Below are 23,905 nucleotides of genomic sequence, written 5' to 3' on the forward strand. Positions count from 1 at the left end.
CCAACATACATCACAACAGAACAGTAGGCCGTTGAGGTCAAAACCGTGCATCAGGATTGAGGGTGTAAAGGAAAGTTAGTCGGTATATAGAATTGAGAGGGAAGTGTGAGACAGAGGTTGGTAGGTGGTGAATGGAACTAGGGAGGGGCAGGCAGGGTATTTCAGATGGTAATTGTCCAGTGCAAGATGCAAACAAATGAGTGGTGTTTAATACAGTCGGATGAACTCTTTATTCTGATGAGGATTAATTGTGTGTGAAATTATTGTGGAAGGGTTAAGATTTGCACTGTGATCCATTGCTCTCGCTGAAAATTATATTCATCTTTAGTTCAGTTTAGTTTAGAAGTTCAGCACGGAAACAGGCCCTTTGGCCCACCGAGTCCGCACCGACCAACGATCCCCGCACTAACACTATCCTACACACACTAAGGCCAATTTACAATTTTACAGAAGCCAATTAACTTGCAAACCTGTACGCCTTTAGAATGTGGGAGGAAACCGGAGCACCCAGAGAAAACCCACGCAGGTCACGGGGAGAACATACAAATTCCGTACAGACAGTATCCGTAGTCAGGATCAAACCCGGGTCTCTGGCGCTGCAAGGCAGCAACTCTACCGCTGCGCCACCAGTGGCACCATTGATGAAGCAACTTCTTAGTTAGCAACAACTGTCAATAAATTGGCCAGTGATTTGCATTTCACACTTAAACAAATGCAAATATATTTTGATACCATAACTTTAGGTTGGCTGCCATAAAATAGTAAGAGACCCATAGTGAAGTGGAAGAAATCTGAGGTCATTGGTGCTGGCCACTGCAAAAGGTTTGAATCATTCAGTGATCCCATTACTGTACATATTTTGTTCTATATTTGGATCAGAATCGATCATGGAATCAAATTGTTGTGCCGTATGTACCATTCAACTAACATTGCATGGGACCAAACGTGGAGGGTTTGCTTCTTGTATCAAATGCCACATTGCCGCTTCTATTCCAAATTTTGGGAAGTGACAAGGGAGAATTTCTTTCTTGCGCAGTTCACCTGAAAAGTAGTAATTTTATCCCATTGCTTTAAATATTCACCTGCAGACAAACTGTTTACATTTAATAACTGAATACCCTTCCTTTTGTTGTATTTTAAGATCTTCATGGATATGCCGAGTCCTTTCTTTATATATGTGTCCAATTATATAACAGCACCAGAGCAGCTCAAAAAATCATCTCTGTTCAGTCGAGGCTGTAAGGGCCTGTCCCACGAGCATGCGACTCCATGCAGCAAGCGCGACCTAAAGCCCGCAGCCGCCTCGACGCCGTACGCACGTAGGTTGAGTGAGTGACGTGAAGTTCGAGCGAAGTCCGATGGGCGTACGGCGTCGAGGCGGTGCCTACGGTGTCGAGGCGGCTGCGGGCCGGCAGGCCGTTGCCGCGGGGAATTTTTGAACCCGGTCAGTTTTTCGGAGCCCCGCGCGATGTCGGGACCAGCTCCGCACAACTCCATACGGTTTCGGCGATCGAAGTGGGACCGGCCCCGCGAGGCCGTACAGCTCAGGCGACCACGTTAGGTCACGCTTGCCGCATGAAGGCGCATGCTGGTGGGACCAGCCCTTTAGGAGTCGCATGCTCGTGGGACAGGCCCTGTAGTCTTTAATCTTCTTTCACCTGGACCAATGAACATGTGGTCAATTTTAAAAGAGTTGGCTCATTCTACCATGCAAGATCATAATGTTACACAACAATGAACTTTGCTGCTGGTGTTATGATTGGGAATGAATAATCCATCACTACTTCTCCAAAACTGGAAAATGCCATTGGATTTATAAATGACTGTGTCCATCATTTCCCTGGACATTCTCCCACTATGGCTAAGAATCAGGAGAGACTCAGTGGAGAGTCAACATTGATGACTATGAACTCTGCCCCAAGAGTTACAGCTATTGAAAAAGGGTAATAAATGAGTGTTGTGTATGAGTCTAGTTCAAGACTGGGTTAGAATCAATCAGGGATCAAACTGGTAAGTAACTTGCACAGTGGTCATTGTCCATTGTACAATAAGTAGGATTTCCACCTCCAGTCATTCTTTTTCTGTTCCTCTTGTGCTTTAGTCAAGTTAACAAGCAGGAAATTATTTTATTTTTTACATTTATTTATATTATTGAATTGAGTCTTTGCCATTTGATCTTTAAGTATTTATGTCTCACAGTAGCCTCGCTTTTTAACATTAATGGAAATATTATCCTTCTTTACAGCAAAACATGTCCACATCATCCCACCAGGTAAACAAACTCATCTTGAGGCCTTTGATTTTGACACTAACTACTCTCTTCCAAATGATTATTAATTTTTAGTTTAGCTTAGAGGTAAAGCACAGAAACAGGCCCTTCGGCCAACCGAGTACACGCCGACCAGCGATCCCCGCACACTAAAACTATCCAACACACACTAGGGACAATTTACAATGATATCAAGCCAGTTAACCTACAAACCTGTACATTTGGAGTGTGGGAGGCAACAGGAGCTCCCGGAGAAAACCCACGCAGGTCACGGGGAGAATGTACAAACTCCGCACAGACAGCACCCATAGTCGGGTTCGAACCGGGGTCTCTGGAGTTGTAATGAAGAAACTCTACCGCTGCACCACCCATCACAATATCTGAGGAGTTCAGTGAAGCCAAGTCAAGTCGAGCTTACTGTCATAAGCACAAGTACAGTGAAGCGAAGGCTAAATGGGAATCTTGCTTGCTGGTGACAGCCTGTGTGTTATTTACTTTTATCAGAGTCCCCTGAGAATCATTGGATTTAAGTGTTTGGCTGGAATTCCTCAGCTGACTATTGGCTTTATTTTACTGACGAGAGTGCCATTCAGTAACACTTAACTACATGATTCTGTGCATTAACCGATAAGGCAATGAGTTAGCTTGCAAGGTCATGCAGCCTTGTCTTCCAGCGCTTCCATCTGTACCCATTATGCATCTTCCCTTTATGGTGACGTCTGATGGAGGACTTTTCTCAGCCAGCAAAAGCTTGACGGACATAGATTTTACAGACAGTCTGAACCTTTTTTCCAGGGTTGAAATGCCAAAGACCAGAGGGCACAGCTTGCAAGCAAGAGGGGCAAAATTTAAAGGAGATATGTGGGGCAAGTTCTTTACACAGACTGGTAGGTGCCTGGAGCACACAGCTTCTTGTGGTGGTGGAGGCAAATATGACAGGGGTGTTTAAGAGATTTTTAGATAGGCAGGGAATGGAGGGATTTGGATCATGTGAAGGCTGATGAGATTAGTTTATTTTGACATTATGTTTGGCACTGACATTTCGGGCCTGTTCCTGTGCTGTACAGTTTATGTTCTGAAACACTGCCCTCTGGTCTCTTACAAGGCCTTCTACGCCCGAACCTCCAGACTCAGAAACAGCTTCATTCCCAGAGCTATAGCGGCTCTGAACCGGATCTGCTGAGTCCCCCCCATCCCCCCTGGACTGTCTCCCTCAGATGGTCATGTCGCACTATTTATTTATTTATTTATTTATTTGGACATTGGTTGGAAGCTGCATACCAAATCTCGTTGCACTGATGTGCAATGACAATAAAAGATATTATTATTAATATAATTATTATTATTACATGATCTCCTGGTTGCCAAACACTTTAACCCCGCTTCCCATTGCCACACTAACCTTTCTGTCCTGGGCTTCCTCCATTGTCGGAGTGATGCCTAACGCAAATTAGAGGAACACCACCTCGTATTTCGCTTGGGCAGATTACAACCCAGCAATATGAAAATGTATTTCTCTAACTTCAAGTAACCCTTGCATGCCCTCTCTCTCCGCCCCTCTCCCACCCTTACCGTCGTACTAGTTTCACTGTCATCCTGCTGAGCCATTCCTTGTGTTCTTTGTCAGAGTGTAGAGGTATAACCTGTCACTCTCTAAATTTGCGTGTGATTATAATTTTCATTTCAACTAATGCTAACTAAAACTTTTATAATTATTTTATAGAACATCCGATTTACGACATCCCACCAGGTAAACAAGCTACTACTCACTACTTGGGATAAGAATAGGGAACCTAAGCCCTTTGCTTGACCTGTGGCCATCATTGCTCTATGTTTGATGAGTTTGATCCAATGGGCAATTGACTCTTTAAAATCACATCTCTCAGACATGATGAAAGTTTGTTCCTTAAATATCTGTGTCACAAAGTGTCTACAATTTGTGTTTTATTGTTAATTGGAACAGTCTTACAACATGAAAGCAGGCCATTCAGTCCAATTTGGCTATGCTGACTATGTATCCTTTGAGTCTTTTGAGGAAGTGTCAATGGGGATTGATGGGGGTAGTGCAGTGAAAATTGTCTACATGGATTTTAGTAAAGCATTTGATGAAGTCCCTCATGGTAAGCTGATCCAGAAGATTAAGATGCATGGGATCTTGAGTGGGATGGTTATTTGGATTCAGAATTGGCTTGCCCATGGAAGACAGCAGAGTTTGGGTGGAAAAATGTTATGGTTTTGGCTGAATGTTTGTGGCTAGTGGTGTTCCGCAGGGACCTGTGATGTGACCTCTGTCATTTATGATATCTATAAATGACTTGGACATACATGTAGATGGTTTGGTAAGTAAGTTTGCTGATTTCACCAAGATTGCTGGTGTTAAGGATAGTAAGGAAGGCTTTTGGGGTATACAGAGGGCTATAGATCAGCCACAAAAATGAGTGGAGAAATGGCAGATGGACTACATTTACATTTCTCTAAACTTTCTTGCAGACTTGGGAAGAGCTGTTCTCAAACCAAGCTGTGATGCAACCCAATAATACACTTTCTATGGTGCATCTATAAAAGTTTGTAAGAGTTTTTGTGGACATGCTGAACTTCTTAACTTTCCTGAGGAAGTAGAGACATTGGTATACTTTTTTGACTGTAGCTTCAATGTGGCTTGTCCAGGGCAAATTGTTGCAATATTTAAGCCCAGGAACTTGAAGCTCTCAACCATTTCCACTTTGGCACCGTAAAGGGCCAGTCCCAATTTACGAGGTAATTCACGAATTCTCCTGAGTTATTCACAAATTCTCTCGAGTTTTCCCCTTGATTCAAACTCGCAGAATGTTCGTAATGGGTCCGTAGGAGGCCGTAGGAGTCCGTAGATATATCGTAAACCAGCCGTAGGTACTCGGGGCATCCTCCCGACTATTCAGGCTGGAAGAAACGTCCCGACTTACCTGATGCCCCGAGTACTGACGGCTGGCATAACGAGCCGCTACGATATATCTACGGACTCCTAAGGAACCCGTTACAAACATTCTACTTGTTTGAATCAAGGGGATAACTTGGGAGAATTCATGAATAACTCGGGAGAATTCATGAATTACCTTGTAAAGTTGGACAGGCCCTTTACTGTTGATAGGGGGATATACTCTGTCACACTTCCAGAAGCCAATAATTTCCTCCTTCATTTTACTGGCATTGAGGGAGAGGTTGTTGACACAATGTTACTAAGCACTATATCTCCTTCGTATTCTCCATCTGATCATTATATATGATCCAGCTCTGTATGATAGTGTCATCTGCAAACCTGTAGATGAAGTTAGAGTAGAATTTGGCGGAAATTGACCTGCCAACGGTCATAAAAACACAAAATACATGATACAGAATAATGAAAGGTATAGATCGACTGGTTGTGTAGAGGATGTTTCCACTGGTGGGAGAGTCTAGGACCAGAGGTCATAGCCACAGAATTAAAGGGCGCCTTTTTAGAAAAGAGGCGAGGAGGAACTTCTTTAGTCAGAGGGTAGTTAATCTGTGGAACTCATTGGTGTGGAGGCCAAGTCAGTGGATACTTTTCAGGCAGAGATAGACAAATCCTTGATTAGAACGGGTGTTAAGGGTTGTGGGGAGAAGGCAGGAAAATGGGATGAGAAGGCAGAGATCAGTCATGGCGAAGTAGATGTGATGGGCTGAATGGCCTAATTCTACTCCTATAAATTGTGAACAGACTGCAGATGCTGGAATTTAAGGGTGAGAAAAACTCAAACCTTTTACTCAGTTTCCAGCATCTGCCATCTCTTATGTCTAGTTACGCACTGGATCATGCTCAGGAGAAAGGATCTCTGTTTTATTTGGCACTGGCAGAAGAAAACAAATAAAACTACAGATACTGGAATCTGAAATAAAACCCAAAGTTTTGGAAGAACGCAGCCAATCAACCAGCATCTATGAAAAGGGAAACCAGTCAATATTTTGGGTGACTCTGACAGGATAGGCGGAGAAATGTGGGTGAAAGAAGGTGAAGGGCGGACAATGGAATGAGAGAGGAGGGAAACGTCAGTGTTCATACCATTGGGTTTAAGCCCCCAAGTGGAAAATGAGATACCATTCCTCCATTTTGCATGTGGCCTCACTGGCTATGAGGAAGGCCAAGGACGGGAAAATCAATGTGGGAATGGGAAGGGGAGTTAGAATGGTCCCCATCTGAGAGATCCAGCAGGCCTTGGTGTGGAGATTGCAAGTATTTGGCAGCATGGTTGCCTAGTCTACACTCTGGATTGTGCTCTGGAGAAATGGTAACACAGATCAGATGATAATGAGAACTGACTGTTAGGCAGTTTATAGAAACAAGGTGAGGGAGAGAGAGACAGAGAGAGAAAGAAGGCAGCAGCAGACAATGGGAAGCAGTGAGGGAGCAGTTTATCTGAAGTTGGTGAATTCACTGTTAATTCCACAAATTTGCAAAGTGCCCAAATGAAAGATAATATGTTGTTCTACACCAGACACACAAGGTCATCTATCCACATTCTCCAGAGATGATGCCTGACCGATTGAGTTACTCCAGCACGTTGTATCTTTGTTTGTATACCAGCATCTGCCGTTCCTGATTTCTACTCTTGTTCTGTTTTATGTTGGGCCTCACTATGGCAGTGGAGGGGACTGCAGATAGACAGCTCGGAGCAGGAATGGGTAGAGAATTAAAGTAGCGGCAACAGGAAGTTTAGGATTACCCGTGCAGGTGGAACGCAGGCGCTCTGCATTGCTATCACCCAATCTGCAATATCTCCAATGCAGAGGAGGCTACCTTATGAACACTGACTGCCATTGACTAGATTGGAAGAAGCACAAGTGCTTCACCCAGCGTGAATGTGGGGTCCTGGAGTGGTGGGAAGAGAAACGATATACCTGCAGGTGCCGCATATCCTCCAGATGAACGGGACAGTATAGTGGGACTGGGAGTGCCTGAGATTGTACATCAAGTCCAGCTTCCAGGATGTGTGAACAAAGAGTTGTGGGCATGTCACCCAGGCAGCCAGAGTAAATAAGCAATGATCACACAATCTCTTGTGTGTGTACAGGAATGATCACAGCCTGGGACCTAGAGTTCCACTGAGTTCCCCTGCAAATGTTTACTGGCACAGGACAGAGCATGAATTTCCTTTGATGCAACGCCGGTAATAAACTGCAGAGTGAGTTACCTTCGATAGACACAAAAAGCTGGAGTAACTCAGCGGGACAGGCAGCATCTCTGGAGAGAAGGAATTTTTTATTTTTTTTCAAAATCGACTTTATTCAAGTAATAAATATATACAATACGTGAACCGTGGGAAAAATTCATCCGCCATTTTCGGAGGCTACACAAATTGTTCAATACATTTCTCAAATTTCACAAATCTGTCCCCCACCCGTGCCACTCATGTGCCTTCCCTTATTTTGAGGGGCGTCTCCACCATACCATGCCCCCCATGTTCAGCAGCGGAAGGACCCTAGACTGTGGTCCTCCCCCACCGAGCCTTGGCATTGGCTGCACTGAGCCTCGGTGCATCTCTCAAGCACGTACTCCTGCAGTCTGCAGCGGGCCAGTCGGCAACATTCCCTGACGGACATCTTGCTCCGCTGGGTGGTGAACAACGCTCGGGCAGACCAAAGAGCGTCTTTCACCGAGTTGATGAATGGGTGACGTTTTTCGGATCGAGACCCTTCTTCAGACTGGTTAGAGATAAGGGAAATGAGAGATAAAGACGGTGATGTGGAGAGATAAAGAATAATGAATGAAAGATATGCAAAAAAGTAACAGTGATAAAGGAAACAGGCCATTGTTAGCTGTTTGTTGGGTGAAAATGAGAAGCTAGTGCGACTTGGGTGGGGAGGGATAGAGAGAGAGGGAATGCCGGGGCTACCTGAAGTGAGAGAAATCAATATTCATACCACTGGGCTGTAAGCTGCCCAAGTGAAATATGAGATGCTGTTCCTCCAATTTGCGTTTAGCCTCACTGACAATAAGGAGATCTAGGACAGAAAGGTCTGTGAAGGAATGGGAAGGAGAATTATAAGAGTTGTATAAGAGTCCACATCTTGAACTACGGATACAGTAGATGAGGTTGGAGGAGGTGCAAGTGAACCTCTGCCTGACCTGAAAGGACTGTCGGTGTCCCTGGACAGAGTCGCGGGAGGAGGTATAGGGGCAGGTGTTGTATCTGCTGCAGTTGCAGGGGAAGGTACCTGGGGAGGGGGTGGTTTGAGTGGGAAGAGATGAGATAACCAGGGAGTTGAGGAGAGAACGGTCTCTGCAGGAGGAAAGGGGTGGACATTGGAAAGTGTGGCTAGTGGTGGGATCCCGTTGGAGGTGGCGGAAATATGAATTATGCCAGTCCCAAGACAATGCTATAATAGATTGAGCGGTAATAGTAAGAATTCAGACCTGATATTACTGAGCTCTGCCTCACAATAGAACTAGCTTAAGGTGCTGATGAACGTGTGACCCAGTGACCACTACTTCCAGAACCAATTGACTGAATCAAAGGCAGATGGAGTGTATTGTGTGGAACTCTGAGATCAGTGATTATGAAGGCTGGGAAAGTAGAATATTGTTCAAATGGTGTGAGATCTTTGGTTTTCACAGGAATTTAATTACCATCAGGCAAAAAGTACAGATAGTAAGCATGCCGGAATCACAAGCCATAGGTTTGGCATGTATCTGGTATTATGCCCACCAACTCTCAACACTAGTTTGCCACTTGAGCAGGGAATTCAAACACTCAAAACCATTCTTCATTCTTTGCATTTCTTGCTCCCTATTTGATTTGTTGAAACAGTAAGCAACTGTTTTCATTTTTTATGAATACTCAGGTAAAATATATCATGTCCTTTCACTTTGTTCTTTCAATTTGTGTCTGCAATTTCCTCTCATATTTTCTTTGAATTGAAATGTTGTTCCTTTTTTTCCCCCAGAACCAACGGCCCATGTCATTCCCCCAGGTAAACAAACGTGCTAATATGACAATATCAAGGCCTAAAATGGTGAGTAAAGTCATACCACACAAGTTCCAGGCATTGACGAGATCCAACAAGAGATGACCCAGCTATCTCTTGCTGGCACACAATGATATTTCCATCCCTGGATCCCCTGCTGTTGATATCCTGCAGGTTACCATTGACCACAGACTGAACTGGAGTAGCCATATGCAAAACGTGGCAAAAAAAGACAGCTGGGAGGAATTCAGTGAGTCGAGCACCTGGTGTGGGAAAGAAATTGCCAATGTTTGGGCTCAAGACCCTGTTCTTGACCCAAAATGTCAACAATTCACTTTCCCCGACAGGCGTTGCTCAACCAGTTGAGTTCCTCCAGCGCAAGAGCGGAACTCGCTATCAAAACATGGAGGGGACGGGGGACACAATTTTTTGGTGGCCACGTGCGCATGCGCACACACACGCGAGGTTTCGGAGGCTAAATACAGCGCTAAAAACTGAGATTTTTAAATCGGGATCACAAAAACTTGTGGGGATGTCCCCCACCTCTCAAAACATGGGGGGGGGGACGTGTCCCCTCTGGCCCCCCCGGGTTTTCCACCCCTGCTCCGGCGGTGTGTTTTTTTTCTCCAAATTCCAATATCTGCAGTCTAGATAGATAGATAGATATAAATAGATAGATATGCCTTTATTGTCAGTGGCATGACAGAAACTAGGAATCCCTTGGTGCCTCCTAATCTTTCTAATCTACTACGCCCCCCCCCCCCACTAATCCCTATGCCAACCTCTGCCCAAAGCTTGTCTCATCTACAAGGCTCAGAGCAGGAGTGTGATGGAATCATCTCCCCTTGTCTAGATAAGTGCAGCTTCAACAACATTCTAGCAGCTTGACACCAGGCAGGATATAGCAGCCCATTTGATAACCATCCCATCCACAACCATTCACTCACTCCATCTCTGTTGAGTAACAGAGTGGTTTCTACAATCTACTAAATACACTACAGCAACTCACCAAGACTTCTTAAACAGCATTTTGCAAACCCACGAGGAAGAAATTAGGACATTAGCATGTAGATAGAAACAAAGCACAGGTTTTGAGTACACGCAGTTTCCAGTGTAGGTCTTCTTTGTTTTACAAATGTGACTGTGCATACTCGCACATATTCACGAGACTGATAAGATATTGAATATATCACATGACACAAATCATACCATTCTAGTACTATCATTGAAGTACTTGAAGTTACAGTTACCATTATATACATTACACTGCTCTCCCTTAGAAAGTAAAATAACTTGTAAATTAGACAAACAAAGAATAATTTAATAAATTTAATCTGACGACTGGTTTACGCATTCTTTCTGTTTTCCTGAGTGGTTTAGGGGCAGTGTCAGGTTGTGGTTCTAAACGAGTCAAGTGCAGGATCATTAACCTTTGTCTTGACGTTCTTTGGAGATTCCAATCTTACATCTGACAGATCTGCTTCTTTGTCTATGCTTTGCTCTTGTACCGGTTCATCCATTGCTGAGATGATAGGGTTTATGTGCACACTTCTAACACGTCCTCCAATTTCTACCAAGTACCTCCTGGTACCAGATTTCAATTACTGCTCCCACCTCCCATTTGTTTACATTGTAAAGGGGCTGAGAACACATACCTAATCCTATGTCCTGAACATATGTTCTTTTTGACTTCCACCATAATGGCGTTTCTGATCAGATTGTTTGCGTTCAACCTTAGGGGATAGTTTAGGTAGTACCAACCTCAGTCTAGTTCTGAGCCTTTTCATGAGAAGTTCAGCTGGCATATATCCTGTGGTAGATTGTGGTGTGGTATGATATTTCAGTAAGAAACAAGCTAGCCGCTGTAACATACTGAATTTTGAATTCCCTTCAAGAACTTGTTTCTTGAGAGCTCCTTTGACTCTCCTGACTGACCTTTCAGCTGCACCATTAGGTGCCTGATGGTAAGTTGGCACTAGGATATGTTTGATACCATTTAGCTTAATGAAAGTTTGGAACAGAGTACCAAGCGATTGGGGGCCATTGTCAGAGGCAAACACTTCAGATAATCTATGACGAACAAAGATAGACCGCAATGCGCGTATTGTTCTTTCTGTTGTTTTGTTTGTACCCATATGTACCACCTGAATCCACTTTGAGTAGCTATCTACCAAAACAAGAAAATTATTATTTCCATGTTCACAAGAATCCACATGAACCCTCTGAAAAGGTCAAGTAGGCCAAGACCATGTTTGCAAAGGGGTTTGGGCAGGCCTACTTCTACAACTCTGACAGGTGCTACATTTGTTTGCCATTGCTTCTATTGCCAATCCTGGCCAATACATGCAACCTCTGGCTGTATAATTCACTCCTACAATACCTGTATGTTCACTATGGAATTCTTTAAGTAATCTTTGTCTTAAACAATTGGATACTACTACTCTAACCCCATTTAATACACCCTTGCTCACATGACAGTTCATGTCGTCTGTTGTGATAAGGTTTTAAGCCATTAAGACATGGTTTTATTTCTGACCATCCACACAAGGTTTGTTCGTATACTTGTTTTGGCACAGTGTTCTTTTGAGTTTCAGCAGCAACTTCAGCTGCTTTGACTGGAAAGTCATTGTCCACTGCTTCTGTGATGTAGATAGCACCTTCAGTGCCCACATCTGATTCTTCATGAGGCAACCGCGACAATGCATCAGCGATAGCATTTTCTTTTGAGCTGCAATACTCAATGCTGTAGTCCTTCACTTGCGAGCGGAGCACCAAGGCAAATTCCTTGTATGTGTACATACTTGTCCAATAAACGTATTCATTCATTCATTCACACTGTGACAGGAAGACTGCGCATCGCTGCATCCTCGAGGCTGCCATTGTAGGTATTGCTGACCAATGACCAAGAATAGCCAAAAGTGGCTTATGATCAGTTACCAGAGGGAATTCCCTACCCAACAGATAGATGGAATTTCTTGATCCCAAAGATAATACCAAGGGTCTCTTTCTTGATTTGTGCATAATTACGCTCACTCTTGGTAAGTTAGCTGATGCAAATGCTATCGGATTTTCTTGTCCATGTTCCATTACACGTGAAATCACAGCTACTACCCCACAACTAGACACATCACAAGCTAACTTTAACTCGAGATGTGTACCTTATTGAACAAGTAATGTATCACTGGTCAAGCTCTTTTTACTTGCATCGTAACTTCATTTTGTTGCTCTTTGGACCATTCCCATTTTTTATACTTGTTCAACAACTTGTGAAGAGGAGCTAGCTTTGTTGCTAACTCGGGTAAGAAGCGTGAGTAATACTGTACCATGCCCAGGAAGGAGCGGAGTTGAGACGCATTCTGTGCGTTTCCTATAGCTTCAATCTTTTCCTTCACTGGTTGTAGTCCATATTGATCCACATTCAAACCAAGATACACCACTTTGGTCTGTAAGAAAGCACATTTGCTTCTTTTCAACTTTATATTGTGATCACCAAGCCGTTTCAACACTTCACTGAGTATCTCCAGATTCTCTTCCTCAGTAACAGTTGCAATCAGCAAGACATCTTGATTGCTCGAACAATGTTATGTTCCTTGCAGAATCTTGTCCATTGTAGCTTGGAAGATTTTCGGTGCTGACTTCACACCATAGCGTAATTTTGTGCAGGAACAGAGCCCCATGTGTGTGTTTATCACGAGGGACTGCTGGCTCTTACCATCAACATTTAGCTGAGTATATGCACGTGACATATCTAGCTTAGGGAATACATTGGAACTGGCAAGTTCAGTGTATAAATCTTGTGAGGTTGGTAGTGGATTCTGTTCATCATCTACTGCCTGATTAATGGTCCTTTATAGTCGCCACTTAATCTCACGGTGTTGTCTGCTTTCGGAACCACGACTATTGGAGTAGCCCAATCACTACAATCTGTTTTAACCGGTACACCGTTTTGGTCCAACTTTTTGATTTCAGCTTCAACTTTTCAGCAAATATGGCACAAGTCGCGGTCTACAGTAGACAGGTTCCACATTGGGTCGAATCCTGATGTTGTGCTTGCTCACCCTTTATGCCGTCGTAGCTGTCTTTGAACATAGCATGATGTATCTGCAACAACTGATCCAGTTGTGTTTGCGCTTCAACTTGGAAAACAGATTTCCAGTCCAGTTTCAGTAGTTGGAGTCAATTTCTGCCCATCAACGTTGGCCTATTGACATAACTCGCAACAACTATTGGCAACTTCAGAGTCTTGCCTTTGTGTTGTACATCACAAACTATCTGGCATTTATTTGCTTTGTGTTGACCATTGCATCGATAGCATGTATCTATGCTTTCCCCGGAACTTTGCTGGGATGGCCTTTTCCCTGTCTTGTCAAGATTGTGGTGTAAATTCTGTGGGCCGAAGGGGCTGTTTCCATGCTGTATCTCTAAACTAAATTAAAAAGTGGCAACACTGCCTTATCCTTCATTTTAACAGCAATCCCCCCCCCTCCCCCCCTTTTAATTACTTGCTGAATGAGTATGCTCACCGGATATCCTGTCTGTAAACAGTGCAGGAGGACTCCATAAATTAGCAACAAGTTATCTGCAAGGGATTCAGGAGATGGCTCTCTAGTCAATTTTTAATGTAATCTGCTTCCACGACACAAGCAAGTGTGCATCACAGGGGAACAAAGTTAGGGTGTTTCTTCACTGTCCTTCGCCAGTTATTGCAAATGTTGGCAGAATTGGAAATGCGGGTCATTGCTGCCCCAGGATTGAGTCAGTAAAGGACCTGTCCCACTTGGGCATCATTTGCGCGTCAAGCAGATGGCGCGTGAAGAGTTTGTACATCCCAAAATCCTGGGGCGACCGCGCATCACTGCCTATGTCACCACGCACCATGTGCGCATCACGTGCGCGACACAACACGCGCTTCGTGCGTCGTGACGCGTAAACGATGTCGGGTAAATTACCCGCAAATGACGCCCAAGTGGGACATGACCTTTAGATCTCCTGCTGAAAGAATGGTTGTTCATTTTGACCAGTTTAACTAGTCTGGTTCTTTGCTCTTGTGGACTGATATCTGACCATCTCTTACAGGTGAACGTCCTACGTATTTCCCACCAGGTGAGCAGACACCTCTGTCATTGATCCCACCTCTTTATTTTGGAACAACTTGAGCTCTTTCACCCGTTTCTGTGAGGTGAAATTATGTTTTTTGTGGGTAAATGGGTGTTTAATGGGATGTGACCTGCAGGACTATGGAACCTGTGCTGATGCTATGGTGAGGCTGCATGACAGACACAGACACTGTTGGGAGGCTGGTTCCCTCTGGTAACCAGAGTCCTTCACACAGATGAGATAGTGTCTGCTGTGGTGACTTCTTGCCAATGGTCATCACACAGGGGAAGCATGTTCCAGGCACTACCACTATCTGTGTCTCTCTTAATTCTATCTACGTTACCAACACTCCAGAGGAAACTCTTCACATTATGTTTAATACCCTTGCATTCTGCTAAACTGCTGCATTCCATCATTCTTCCTATAAAGGGGCGATTCTGAATCTCAGCCATATATAAGCAGCTCATAAACTTTATATGAGAAAATATTCCAAGTTTGTCTAACCACTTCTTATCTAAGGTAAACAGTGAGAACCGTTTTCCCCATGGTGGATCTGTCAAACACTATACCTTATCTATACCTCTAATAATGTTATCTACTTTTCCAACCCTCCAGAGAAAACAATTTATAACCAATGCAGGCAGCATTCTGATAATGTTTTTCTGCGCTCTCTTGCCCTTCCTGTAATGGGGTGTTTCTATTACAAATCTATCAACCCTTACGGTTATCTGGACTACACTTCTTCCCACCCTGCCTCTTACAAAGATGCTGACCCTTACTCTCAATTCCTTCATCCATTTTCCCCCATACTAGGACATCCAAGATGTCCTCATTCTTTTGGGAATGTGGATTTCCCACCAGTTTGTGTCCAATTTGTTTGTTGAGGATGTTTAACCAATCTTTCCGGCATGGTCCTTGTGTCTCCCCAGTCCATTTCCCTGTTGTTGTTATAGACAATAGACAATAGGGGCAGGAGTAGGTCATTTGGCCCTTGGAGCCAGCACCGCCATTCAATGTGATCATGGCTGATCATCCATAATCAGTACCCCGTTCCTGCCTTCTCCCCATATCCCTTGACTCCACTATCTTTAAGAGCCCTATATTGCTCTTTCTTGAAAGTATCCAAAGAACCAGCCTCCACCACCCTCTGAGGCAGAGAATTCCATAGACTCACAACTCTGTGTGGAAAAAGTGTTTCCTCATCTCCATTCTAAATGGCTTACCCCTTATTGTTAAGCTGTTGCCTCTGGTTCTGGTCTCCCCCAACATCGGGAACATGTTTCCTGCCTCTAGCGTGTCCAAACCCTTAATCTTATATGTCTCAATAAGATACCCTCTCATCCTTCTAAATTCCAGAGTATACAAGCCCAGCCGCTCCATTCTCTCAGCATATGACAGTCCCTCCATCCCGGGAATAAACCTTGTGAACCTACGCTGCACTCTCTCAATAGCAAAAATGTCCTTCCTCAAATTTGGAGACCAAAACTGCATACAATACTCCCTGGGACACTGCACAACTGCAGAAGGACCTCTTTGCTCCTATACTCAACTCTTGTTATGAAGGCCAACATGCCATTCGTTTCTTCACTGCCTGCAAGCTTACTTTCATTGACTGATGAACAAGGACCTCCAGATCCCAATGTAATTCCACTTTTCCCAACCTGACACCATTTGGATAATAATCTGCCTTCCTGTTTTTAATACCAAAGTGGATAACCTCACATTTATCCTGTTACTGCTATCCAAATGTGCCGCTATTTCATATTTTATGATTGACTCCAGAATCTTCCCCACCACCGATGTCAGGCTAACTGGTCTATTATTCCTGTTTTCTCTCTCCTGCCTTTATTAAAAAGTGGGATAACTTTAGCTACCCTCCAATCCACAGGAACTGATCCTGAATCTATAGAACATTGGAAAATTATCACCAATGCATCCACGATTTCAAGAGCCACTTCCTTAAATATCCTGGGATGCAGACCATCAGGCCCTGGGGATTTTTTCAGCCTTCAGTTCCATCAGTCTACCCAACACCATTTCCTGCCTAATGTGGATTTCCTTCAGTTCCTCCATCATCCTAGATCCTCTGGCCACTACTATATCGGGAAGATTGTTTGTGTCTTCCTTAGTGAAGACGGATACAAAGTATTTGTTCAACTCCTCTGCATTTCTGTTCCCCATAATAAATTCACCTTTTTCGGTCTTCAAGAGTCCAACTTTGGTCTTAACTAATATTTTCCTTTTCACACATCTTAAGAAACATTTACTATCTTCCTTAATATTCTTGGCTAGCTTACCTACGTACCTCATCTTTTCTCTCCACATTGCCTATTTAGTTATCTTCTGTTGTCCTTTAAACGTTACCTAATCCTCTGGCTTCCCGCTCATATTTGCTATGTTGTACTTTGTCTCTTTTATTTTTATACTGTCCCTGACGTCCCTTGTCAGCCATGGTCGCCCCATTACTCCTCTTGGAATCTTTCTTCTTCTTTGGAATGAACTGATCCTGCACCTTCGGTATTATTCCCAGAAATACCTGCCATTGTTGTTCTGCTGTCATCCCTGCTAGTGTATCTTTCCGGTCAACTTTGGCCAGCTCCTCCCTCATGGCCCCATAGTCACCTTTGTTCAACTGTAATACTGACACCTCCGATTTACCCTTCTCCCTCTCAAATTGTAGATTAAAACTTACCATATTATGGTCACAACCTCCTAATGGCTCATTAACCTCAAGTTCCCTTATCAAATCAGGTTCATTACATAACACTAAATCCAGAATTGCCTTCTCCCTGGTAAGCTTCATTATAAGCTGCTCTTCTTCATCTTGCGTATGGCGTGCACAGCCGAAAGATGTAGAACAACTTGTTCCATTTGATGTTATTGGATTGTGCACGCCGGGTTAATTGCATTCGTCGAAACAGGGCGGACCACATGAAGGTTGCAATCTTCCACCCCATAAGCTGCTCTAAGAATCCATCACGGAGGCACTCCACAAACTCCCTTTCTTGGGATCCAGTACCAACCTGATTTTCCCAGTCTACCTGCATGTTGAAATCTCCCATAACAACCGTTGCATTACCTTTACGACATGCCAATTTTAACTCTTGATTCAACCTGCACCCTATATCCAGGCTACTGTTTGGGGGGCTGTAGATAAATCCCATTAGGGTCTTTTTACCCTTACAATTACTTAGTTCTATCCATACTGACTCTACATCTCCTGTTTCAATGTCACCCCTTGGAAGGGACTAAATTTCATTCCTCACCAACAGAGCTACCACACCACCTCTGCCCACCTGTCTGTCTTTTCGATAGGATGTATACCCTTGAATATTCCGTTTCCATCCCTGGCCCTCTTGCAGCCATGTCTGTAATTCCCACAACATCATACTTGCCAATTTCTAACTGAGCCTCAAGCTCGTCCACTTTATTTCTTATACTTCGCGCATTCATATACAGCACTTTGACTGGTATTCACCTCTCCGCTTCACCACACACTATTGGCCCTGACCTTACTCTCTTATCCATTCAGGAACTTTCCTTCCCATTAATTCAGGAATCTTTTGTAAGTTTTCCTGTTCTCACTTTCCCTTTAACTCCATCTTAATACTCCCAATTTATCAATCCCTCCCCCCCCACTATTTAGCTTAAACCCACACGTGTAGCCCCCAGCAAACTTGCCTGCCAAAACGTTGGTCCCCCTCCAGTTAAGGTGTAACCCGTCCCTTTTGTGCAGGTCACCCCTATCCCAGAAGAGATCCCAGTGGTCTATAAAGCTAAATCCCTGCACCAGCCCCCCAGCCACACATTCAGATCCCCTATCTCCCTGTTCCTGCCCTCAATAGCACGCTGTACTGGAAGCAAGAACGTTGGTCCCCCTTGGAAAGCATGGATAGGTGAGGTTTCAGTTTAGGATTCTTCTTCTAGTCAAGAAGAGTCTCAAGTCAAAATGTACCCAATCCATGTCTTCCATAGATGCTGCATGAGCTGCTCTTACTCCAGTACTTTGTGTCTTTTTAATTAAACCAACAGTTCCTTGCATCAACTCTGTGTATCTCCAATCTGTGCTGTTGTTCATCTTGACTGATATCTGGCTTCATCTTTTACAGCGGGACCCTATGACTATTACACACCAGGTATGCAGATGTGATGGTCGTGGTCTGATCCAGAGACAGATATTTAATATCAGTTTACCTCACAAGCATGTCTCCACACCATGACACTCTCCAACTATCCCTGGTCAATGTTATTTCGGGGGAGCAGCGTTGGCTGAGCAGGAACTGGGGGCTGAAGTCAGTCCTCACTGTGACAGGACTGAGTCAGTGAGAGCTCCTGTAGGGAGGCTGGTTCCCTCTGGTGAACAATTCCTTCACTCAGATCAGGTTGTTGTCTGGTGCGATGACTGCTCACCAGTGGACATCACACCAGGACCGGTAATTGGGGTGAGCACGCAGCTGCTCAGGACTGTGTTGCTTCCAGATCCTGTTCCAAGTAGCGGCCGTTGTATCACTGGATCTCTCCATCATCACATTGACAGATTATCAGGTGGTTCCCTCCCTTTGCTGTATACTACGGGGTTCTCTCTTCTGATTATGGACTGGATATTTGCAACACCATCCTGATCAGCTTGTTCATGTTGTTGTGGCAGGTTCTATAACAGGATTTAAAAATCATTTGGACAGGTGTATAGAAATAAATGTTCAGAGCTTTTTGGCCTAATATGGTCAAATCAGATTAGATCTGGTGGTGCACTTGGTTGACATGGACAAGCTATGCCAAAGGCCCTTTTACCATGTTGTATACGTTCAGTCCCTTCTCCCTGTTATTTAAATGCATCTGTATTATCAGTGTTGATGGATTTTACCGTGAAGTGATGTTTGAATCCTTCTCCCCAGCAGAACATGGCAACTACCCACCACCCAGTGAAGGTCAGTCACAGTTTGCATGTCCTTAATTGGAGATAATTGTGAGGGAATCATTTCTTCCCATAATCATAATCATAGTTTATTAGTTAAGTATGTTTTGCTACATACGAGGAATTTGATTTGCCATACAGTCTTACCAATAAAAAGCAACTAAACACACAAAATACACTTTAACATAAACTGACACTGGCTGAGGAGCTGGTGAAGATCTGTTTGCAACTGAATATCTGTGAACACCGAAAAAACCCCACAAAGTGCTGCAGTAACTCAGAGGGTCAGGCAGCATCTTTGGAGAGCACGGATAGATGACGTTTCAGGTTAGGACCCTTCTTCTAGTCAAGAAAAGTCTCAAGTCAAAATGTCACCTACAGATGTCCTCCAGAGATGCTGCCTGAGCTGCTGTTACTCCAGTACTTTGTATCTTTTTATTTAAACCGGCAGTTCCTTGTGTCAACTCTGTGTATCTCCAGTCTGTGCTCTTGTTGTTCTTGACTGATATCTGACTACATCTTTTACAGTGGGACCCCATGACTATTACAAACCAGGTGAGCAGATGTGGTGGTCGCGGTCTGATTCAGAGGCAGATATTTAATGTCAGTTTCCCTCCTGTGATCACAAGCATGTCTCCACACCATGACACTCTCCAACTATCCCTGGTCAATGATATTTCGGGGGAACAGCGTTGGCTGAGCAGGAACTGGGGGCTGAAGTCAGTCCCCACTGAGACAGGACTGGGTCAGTGAGAGCTCCTGTTGGGAGGCTGGTTCCCTCTAGTGAACAGATTCCTTCACACGGATCAGGTTGTTGTCTGGTGCGATGACTGCTCACCAGTGGACATCACATGATTGGGGTGAGCGTGCAGCTGCTCAAGACTGTTGCCTCCAAATCCTGTTCCAAGTAGCGGCCGTTATATCACAGGATCACTGGATCTCTCCCTCATCACATTGGACTAATTAAACCTTAATCATACATCTATTTTTTTAAAAATAAGTTTGTGTGATCAACGTTGATGAATTTTACTGCAAAATGATATTTGAATCCTTCTCCCTCGCAGAATATGGCACACACCATCCTCCCAGTGAAGGTCAGTCACAGATTGCATGTCCTTGAATTGAGATAATTGTCAAGGATCCATTTATCCCCAGAGACAGAACCCTTTATCTCTGACACTGGCTGTGGAGTTGGTGAAGATCTGCTTGTCCTGTGAATCCATTTTCTTCTCGGGAGCTCGCTCAGCATGGAGGGAGACTCATGTTGTGTGGGTCCTCCGTTGATGAGAATGTGGGAGCTGAAGACTCTTCCACAGATTGGGCAGTGGGTTCCTGACGGGAAAGGAGGGTGGACAGATTATCAAGTGGTTCCCTCCCTTTGCTATATATCACGGGTTTCTCTCTTCTGATTATGGACTGGATATTTGCTACACCATCCTGATCAGCTTGTTCATGTTGTTGTGGCGTTGGCTGAGCAGGAACTGGGGGCTGAAGTCAGTCCCCACTGTGCCAGGACTTGGTCAGTGAGAACTCCTGTTGGGAGGCTGGTTCAGTCTGGTGAACAATTCCTTCACACAGATCAGGTTGTTGTCTGGTGCGATGACTGCTCACCAGTGGACATCACACCAGGGCCGGTAATTGGGGTGAGCACGCAGCTGCTCAGGACTGTGTTGCTTCCAGATCCTGTTCCAAGTATCACTGGATCACTCCATCATCACATTGGACCAAATTAAATCTTTATCATACATCTGTTTCTTTAATAACTCGATGTGATCAACTTTGATGAATTTTACTGTGAAATGATATTTGAATCCTTCTCCCTCGCAGAATATGGCCCACACCATCCTCCCAGTGAAGGTCAGTCACAGATTACATGTCCTTGAATTGAGATAATTGTCAAGGATCCATTGATCCCCAGAGACAGAACCCTTTATCTCTGACACTGGCTGTGGAGTTGGTGAAGATCTGCTTGTCCAGTGAATCTGTCTTCTCGCTCAGCATGGAGGGTGACTCGTGTTATGTGGGTCCTCCGTTGATGAGGTCAATGTGGGAACTGCAGACTCTTCCACAGATGAGGCAGTGGGTTCCTGACGGGAAAGGAGGGCGGACAGATTATCAGGTGGTTCCCTCCCTTTGCTGTAAACTACGGGGTTCTCTCTTCTGATTATGGACTGGATATTTGCAACACCATCCGGATCAGCTTGTTCATGTTGTTGTGGCAGGTTCTATAACAGGATTTAAAAATCATTTGGACAGGTGTATAGAAATAAATTTTCATAGCATTTTGGCCTAACATAGGCAAATCAGATTAGATCTGGTGGTGCATTTGGTTGACATGGACAAGCTATGCCAAAGGGCCTTTTACCATGTTGTATACGTTCAGTCCCTTCGACCTGTTATTTAAATGCATCTGTATTATCAGTGTTGTTGGATTTTACCGTGAAGTGATGTTTGAATCCTTCTCCCCAGCAGAACATGGCAACTACCCACCACCCAGTGAAGGTCAGTCACAGTTTGCATGTCCTTAATTGGAGATAATTGTGAGGGATCCATTTATTCCCATAATCATAATCATACTTTATTAGCCAAGTATGTCTTGCAACATACGAGGAATTTGATTTGCCATACAGTCATACCAATAAAAAGCAACAAAACACACAAAATACATTTTATCATAAACTGACACTGGCTGAGGAGCTGGTGAAGATCTGTTTGCATCTGAATATCTGTGAACACCCAAAAAACCCCACAAAGTGCTGCAGTAACTCAGAGGGTCAGGCAGCATCTTTGGAGAGCACGGATAGATAACGTTTCAGGTTAGGACCCTTCTTCTAGTCAAGAAGAGTCTCAAGTCAAAATGTCATCTGCAGATGTCCTCCAGAGATGCTGCCTGAGCTGTTGTTACTCCAGTACTTTGTATCTTTTTATTTAAACCGGCAGTTCCTTGTGTCAACTCAGTGTATCTCCAGTCTGTGCTCTTGTTGTACTTGACTGATGTCTGACTACATCTTTTACAGTGGGACCCCATGACTATTACAAACCAGGTGAGCAGATGTGATGGTCGCGGTCTGATTCAGAGGCAGACATTTAATATCAGTTTCCCTCCTGTGAAGACAAGCATGTCTCCACACCATGACACTCTCCAACTAGCCCTGATTAATGTTAATTCTGGGGAGCAGTGTTGGCTGAGCAGGAACTGGGGGCTGAAGTCAGTCCCCATTGTGACAGGACTGGGTCAGTGAGAGCTCCTGTTGGGAGGCTGGTTTCCTCTGGTGAACAGATTCCTACACACAGATCAGGTTGTTGTCTGGTGCGATGACTGCTCACCAGTGGACATCACACCGGGACCGGTAATTGGGATGAGCACGCAGCTGCTCAGGTCTGTGTTGCTTCCAGATCGTGTTCCAAGTATCACTGGATCTCTGCATCATCACATTGGACATTAAATCTTTATCATACATCTGTTTCTTTAATAACTCGATGTGATCAACTTTGATGAATTTTACTGTGAAATTATATTTGAATCCTTCTCCCTCGCAGAATATGGCCCACACCATCCTCCCAGTGAAGGTCAGTCACAGATTGCATGTTCTTGAATTGAGATAATTGTCAAGGATCCATTGATCCCCAGAGACAGAACCCTTTATCTCTGACACTGGCTGTGGAGTTGGTGAAGATCTGCTTGTCCAGTGAATCTGTCTTCTTCTCGGGAGCTCTCTCAGCATGGAGGGTGACTCGTGATATGTGGGTCCTCCGTTGATGAGGTCAATGTGGGAGCTGCAGACTCTTCCACAGATGAGGCAGTGGGTTCATGACGGGAAAGGAGGGCGGACAGATTATCAGGTGGTTCCCTCCCTTTGCTGTATACTACGGGTTTCTTTCTTCTGATTATGGACTGGATCTTTGCAACACCATCCGGATCAGCTTGTTCATGTTGTTGTGGCAGGTTCTATAACAGGATTTAAAAATCATTTGGACAGGTGTATAGAAATAAATGTTCAGAGCATTTTGGCCTAACATGGTCAAATCAGATTAGCTCTGGTGGTGCACTTGGTTGATATGGACAAACTATGCCAAAGGCCCTTTTACCATGTTGTATAAGTTCAGTCCCTTCTACCTGTTATTTAAATGCATCTGTATTATCAGTGTTGTTGGATTTTACCGTGAAGTGATGTTTGAATCCCTCTCCCCAGCAGAACATGGCAACTACCCACCACCCAGTGAAGGTCAGTCACAATTTGCATGTCTTAATTGGAGATAATTGTGTGGGAATCATTTCTTCCCATAATCATAATCATAGTTTATTAGTTAAGTATGTTTTGCTACATACGAGGAATTTGATTTGCCATACAGTCATACCAATAAAAAGCAACAAAACACACAAGACATTTTAACATAAACTGCAACTCCCCCGTCAATTCTTCCCTTCCCTCCCGCACCACCCCCTCCCCGGGCACTTTCCGTTGCAACCGCAAGAAATGCAACACCTGTCCCTTCACCTCCCCCCTCGACTCCATCCAAGGTCCCAAGCAGTCGTTCCAGGTGCGACAAAGGTTCACCTGTATCTCCTCCAACCTCATCTACTGCATCCGCTGCTCTAGATGTCAGCTGATTTACATCGGTGAGACCAAGCGTAGGTTGGGCGATCGTTTCGCCGAACACCT

At 44.3% G+C, this 23,905-nt stretch overlaps 1 protein-coding gene across 1 annotated transcript in view; it reads left to right on the forward strand.

Moving 5' to 3' along the window:
* LOC116984420 (mucin-6-like) overlaps positions 1-23,905 on the forward strand; it is a 152,895-nt gene that overhangs the window by 109,843 nt on the left and 19,147 nt on the right. The window contains exons 24-28 of the mRNA XM_033038572.1: positions 14,306-14,332; positions 18,704-18,759; positions 19,770-19,796; positions 21,069-21,098; positions 22,259-22,285. Of these exons, the coding sequence (XP_032894463.1) occupies positions 14,306-14,332; positions 18,704-18,759; positions 19,770-19,796; positions 21,069-21,098; positions 22,259-22,285 (167 nt within the window). The remainder of the gene's footprint in view (positions 1-14,305; positions 14,333-18,703; positions 18,760-19,769; positions 19,797-21,068; positions 21,099-22,258; positions 22,286-23,905) is intronic.

This window comes from Amblyraja radiata, chromosome 20, assembly GCF_010909765.2.
Source record: "Amblyraja radiata isolate CabotCenter1 chromosome 20, sAmbRad1.1.pri, whole genome shotgun sequence".
In the NCBI taxonomy this organism is placed as follows: Eukaryota; Metazoa; Chordata; class Chondrichthyes; order Rajiformes; family Rajidae; genus Amblyraja; species Amblyraja radiata.